At 31.2% G+C, this 4,729-nt stretch overlaps 1 protein-coding gene across 1 annotated transcript; it reads left to right on the top strand.

Annotated features, from left to right (window-relative positions):
* Positions 1-1,944: 1,944 nt before the first annotated feature.
* On the top strand, positions 1,945-2,612 carry LOC111894770 (glutaredoxin-C7). Its single transcript, XM_052770080.1, has one exon. The coding sequence runs from the start codon at positions 2,001-2,003 to the stop codon at positions 2,382-2,384; it is 384 nt and encodes a 127-aa protein (XP_052626040.1). The 5' UTR covers positions 1,945-2,000; the 3' UTR covers positions 2,385-2,612.
* The last annotated feature ends 2,117 nt before the right edge of the window (positions 2,613-4,729 follow it).

Genomic DNA, 4,729 nt, shown 5'->3' with positions numbered 1-4,729 from the left:
AAAAAAAAGTAAAAATAAAATAAAAATAAAATAAAAAAATGTGTCTCACGGTCTCACAAAATTAGGTCGTCTCACATTACCTAACCATATATATATATATATATATATATATATATATATATATATATATATATATATATATAGAGAGAGAGAGAGAGAGAGAGAGAGAGAGAGCTAGGTTCAAATATTTTTAACAACTATTGTGTGCCTAAATGCACCAATGAGAATTCAAGAAATAATAAATAATTAAATAAATCATTAAAGGGTATTTTGGACCTTTTGTACTTTTATTTAAGGAAATTATTTAATTGAAATCATTCAATTAAGGAAATAAACTAATCATTCAATTAAGGAATTAAACTAAATATATTTGACCTAGATATGCTTGCGGCCGAATAGTTCATCATCGACATCAACACCATCACCATCACCGATTCTACTTCTTCTACAATCGACGGATCCAAAGGGGAGCACATACTCTCGTCTCACAATCGATGATGGATTTTGGGGTTGATGAGGCTGAAGAAGGGGATGCGGAGGAGCAGTGGCGCTGTTGTGGGGTCTATGAACACGAATGAGAAGCGAGGAGCAAACAGTGAGGAAATCCTGACGATTGCAGGTACTTGGATGGAGGTATCCTCCGGTAGCCTCCTGTTCTTCTTTCTTTGGTCAGGTAGTCCAATAACTAGGGGATATAACTGGAAATTATTTACCTCAATCGAGATTGATCTTATCTCGATTTTTTTTTCAAGATCGAGATTGTGTTCATCATCTTATTAAATTCGATTTCTTCAATGGTTTATTTCTGTTCGATTGAAAAAAATATTCTGATACAACTTGCACTTCACAGTCATAAGTTGGATTTTGTTTCGAAAAAGTCAAAATTGGTGTTCATATTTCTAAATCGATAATGTAAATGTGTGTTTGTTTCTTGAATTCATGACTGGGAATGAATGCATGTGTGTTGATGATTCAATCACAACTATTGAATTCTGTATACAATCACAGCTCTTGAATTATGTAATGTATTCTATTAGAATTTATTTTATATAAATGTATTCTGTTAGAATGTTTGAGAATAATTGTCAACAACAAGTACATTCTGTCAGAATTTATAGTTTTATTCTCTTAGAATGCATTGAATTTTTTAATTTTTGAATCTTGATTATGTTTTCTTTGTGGATTTAGGTTTTGAAGAGACTAACATTGATGTGGAGAAGGAAGAAAACATAGAGAATGAGAGTATATTATACCAGAATGTGTTATGTTACAATGTATAAAATGTTGCTAAAAAATAATATTCTATCATAATAGATTAGTGTTTTTGTTAGATTGTGAAGTTTTTTTTTTCTTTTTTCTTTCAGAATGTTGTTATTATTCAATGAATCACAATCATACAATGTAATTATTTGGTATATTGTTAGTTCAAGAATTGATTTTGTGTATTCTTTTTAGAATGTATTTACTAATTTATGGTTGGCATACTGTCATTCTGACAGAATAAAATCGAAAAATATATTTACTAGTTTATGGTTAATATTCTAACATTCTGACAGAATAAATCGAATTTTTAATTTTGAATTAATTTAAAATATTCAGATTTTAAAAAATAAAGGAATTAATTATCCCTAAAAATCCGAAAATTTCCTTTGTTAATATAAGTTAATTGACTAAAATGCCCTTATGCTGAAATTTGTGTGATTATATGGTATATGTTATCCTATTCTACTATCATAGACCCTCAGATCATGACCTTTGATTATATTCCATCCGATGGTCCTGATCTGTGCATTCTGGCACACAATAGTTACTAAAAACAATATAACCTAACCCTATATATATATATATATATATATATATATATATATATATATATATATATATATATATATATATATATATATATATATATAATACACCCACATCCGAACTCATGAAGAATCCTTCAAATCATACATATCATCTCGTTGCTTTCTCTCTGAGTGAACAAAACAAAAAGTATGCATTACCAAACCGAATCATGGGGTACCTACTTGCCAACGACAACAACAACAAGCTTCAACGACGACCCATTACACCGTATAGAGCAACTCGCCGGCGAGAATGCCGTCGTGATATTCAGCCTGAGCGGCTGCTGCATGTGTCATGCCATCAAGAGGCTGTTCTGCGGCATGGGAGTTAACCCAACAGTCTACGAGCTCGACCAAGAACCTCTGGGGAACGACATGGAGAAGGCACTGATGATGCTGCTGGGGACCTCTTCGCCGGTGCCGGTGGTGTTCGTCGGCGGAAAGCTGGTGGGTGCCATGGACAGGGTCATGGCTTCCCATATCAATGGCACCCTTGTGCCTCTTTTGAAGGAGGCGGGTGCTCTTTGGCTCTAAGTTTTTCGTACGTATATGTTCGTTCTTTGTTTTGGTAAGAGAAAGAAAGCAATGGGTGTTAGTTAATTAGGTAATTAGGTTTATATGGTTTTTAGGAAGAAAATATGAGAAGAGGAAGAGGAAGAGGAGAATTTTGGTGGGTAGGTTCAAGCTTGGTGTTTTTTTTACTAATCCGAGAAATGTAATTCGCTCCCTCCTCTACATATCAAATTACAATGACTTTTCTTACTTTTATTTTGCAAGTTTGAAGAATATATATTATGAAATTTATGAAAGGAAACAACAAGCCAAAATCGTATCAAATGGAAGCCAAACTGGTATACTTGGTTATGAATATAGCAATTTTTTTTTTTTTTTTTTTTTTTTTTTTTTTTTTTTTTTTTTACTTTAATGATAAGGGCACCTTTAAGTAAGGAAGTAGACTAAAAGATTAACATAAAGTTCAAGTACGGTTCATGGTCTTGTGTTGGGACCAAACTAGCCGGTCCTAGGTTTTTCATATTTTTGATTTTTCTTTTTCTTTTTTGGAACGGCCAATATTTCGAATTTCCGATTTAATGTTTTTGAAAGATTTTATTATTTATAGATAAGCAAAAGAATCATTAATGAATTGAATTCAGGATAAGAAGTGCTATTTGGATTTTTATTGTTGTTTTGCGTTCTTGATGTTTTTTTAATGTCTAATTCCCGCATCTTAACATTTAAAGAAGGAACTTTTTACGTCAGCTCCTAATTTGGCTGGGCAACTAGCCATTTATTAAATTAAAAGTCTTGGAATGTTCAAAAAATCTAATTATTTAATAAACGTATACAATATGATAAAAAAACATGTCGCCACAAAAGAAGATACCTATTGTGAAGTAGTAGTTAGTTAAAAAAAGTGTTTTTATTCTACTATTTGAAACAATAGCATATTGAATGTGATAACAATTATATATTTAACAACAAAATTACTTTATCATAACAATTGTATATTTAAGAATATAATTTATTTATCCAAGAATTAAATTTGGTTAATATGACTTCAAAGTCACTTATAAGATAATCAAATACAAAATGCACATCTAAACGCATTCTCACCCTAGCATATATCATATTTATTTATTTATTTAGAACAACTTCATATAATTAAAAAGCTCATAACAAAACACTGGAGGGCAAAGAAAACTATAAATACAAAGTAATGGAATTGATTGGATTTTTTTAGTCAATTGACCCCAACTAAAAGCACCATGTTCCTAATGTTCCTAGTATAAACGAATTAAAAGATAATTTTCTAATAAGACGAAAGAGCTTGTATTTCTGTACTTTTTTCTCATCAAACATGAAATGATTTTGAAAATACTATAGTGTTCGATTCGTGGAAAACCTCATAGGGATTGCACCGTACGTATATACGATATAATATGTTACAATAGTACCTCTATACTATACATCAATGTATAAATGAAATATAAATCTAATTTAACACACCCTTTCAGTTTGAGCATGTGGTTTATAAATGTTTAAACCGTGCCGAAAGTCTAAAAAAATAACTAAGTGTGTTGTCATTTTGTAAATATATCTGCAAATAATAAGCCGATGGAACATGCACAACACACACATATCAGGTGATAACGTGTTTTGTACAAAAATATAAGTTAATTTCCACATGTTTTGTTCGTTGATGTTGTACATGGTTAGAAGCTAAATACATAACACTCACATTGTCATAGAAAACAATCATTTCTTTAGATAACAGACAACTGAGGATCAAGATACAATATGATGACACTTAGCTACCCCCCGGTACTCAGCTACAACTGAGGATCGAGAGACAATATGATGACACTCAGAAGACGACGACATGAAATTATCACCAAGATATGTAGAGGGTGGGATCTGCTACAGAGGTGTCGTGAGGAGAGAGCTTGATCATGGTATCGGTCATAGTACTACATGCATTACATGATATCATGTCAGCAAGAGAGAGGATTATACGAGCAAAGGAAAATTAAGACAAAAAGAGCACATTGGTAGTTTGAGAGGTCGCAATAGTGAAAAAGAATGAGAGAGGACATGAGTTTTTCATTATGAACTCAAATGACAAACAAGAAATAACAACGGTGACTAGAGAAGACGAGTAGGCGGTAAGAATGATATCATCAACATAAAGGAGCATATATATATATATATATATATATATATATATATATATATATATATATATATATATATATATATATATATATATATATATATATATATATATATAATATGTGTGTGTGTGATCAGATCCTCGGTGATAGGTGAATAAAGAGTAGTCAAAATGACTATTGCAAAACTTAAGGGTAGAGATGAAAACA

Source organism: Lactuca sativa, chromosome 3 (assembly GCF_002870075.4).
Source record: "Lactuca sativa cultivar Salinas chromosome 3, Lsat_Salinas_v11, whole genome shotgun sequence".
Taxonomy (NCBI): Eukaryota; Viridiplantae; Streptophyta; class Magnoliopsida; order Asterales; family Asteraceae; genus Lactuca; species Lactuca sativa.
Note: the sequence above shows the minus strand (reverse complement) of the source record. Positions and strands in the feature narration are given on the sequence as shown.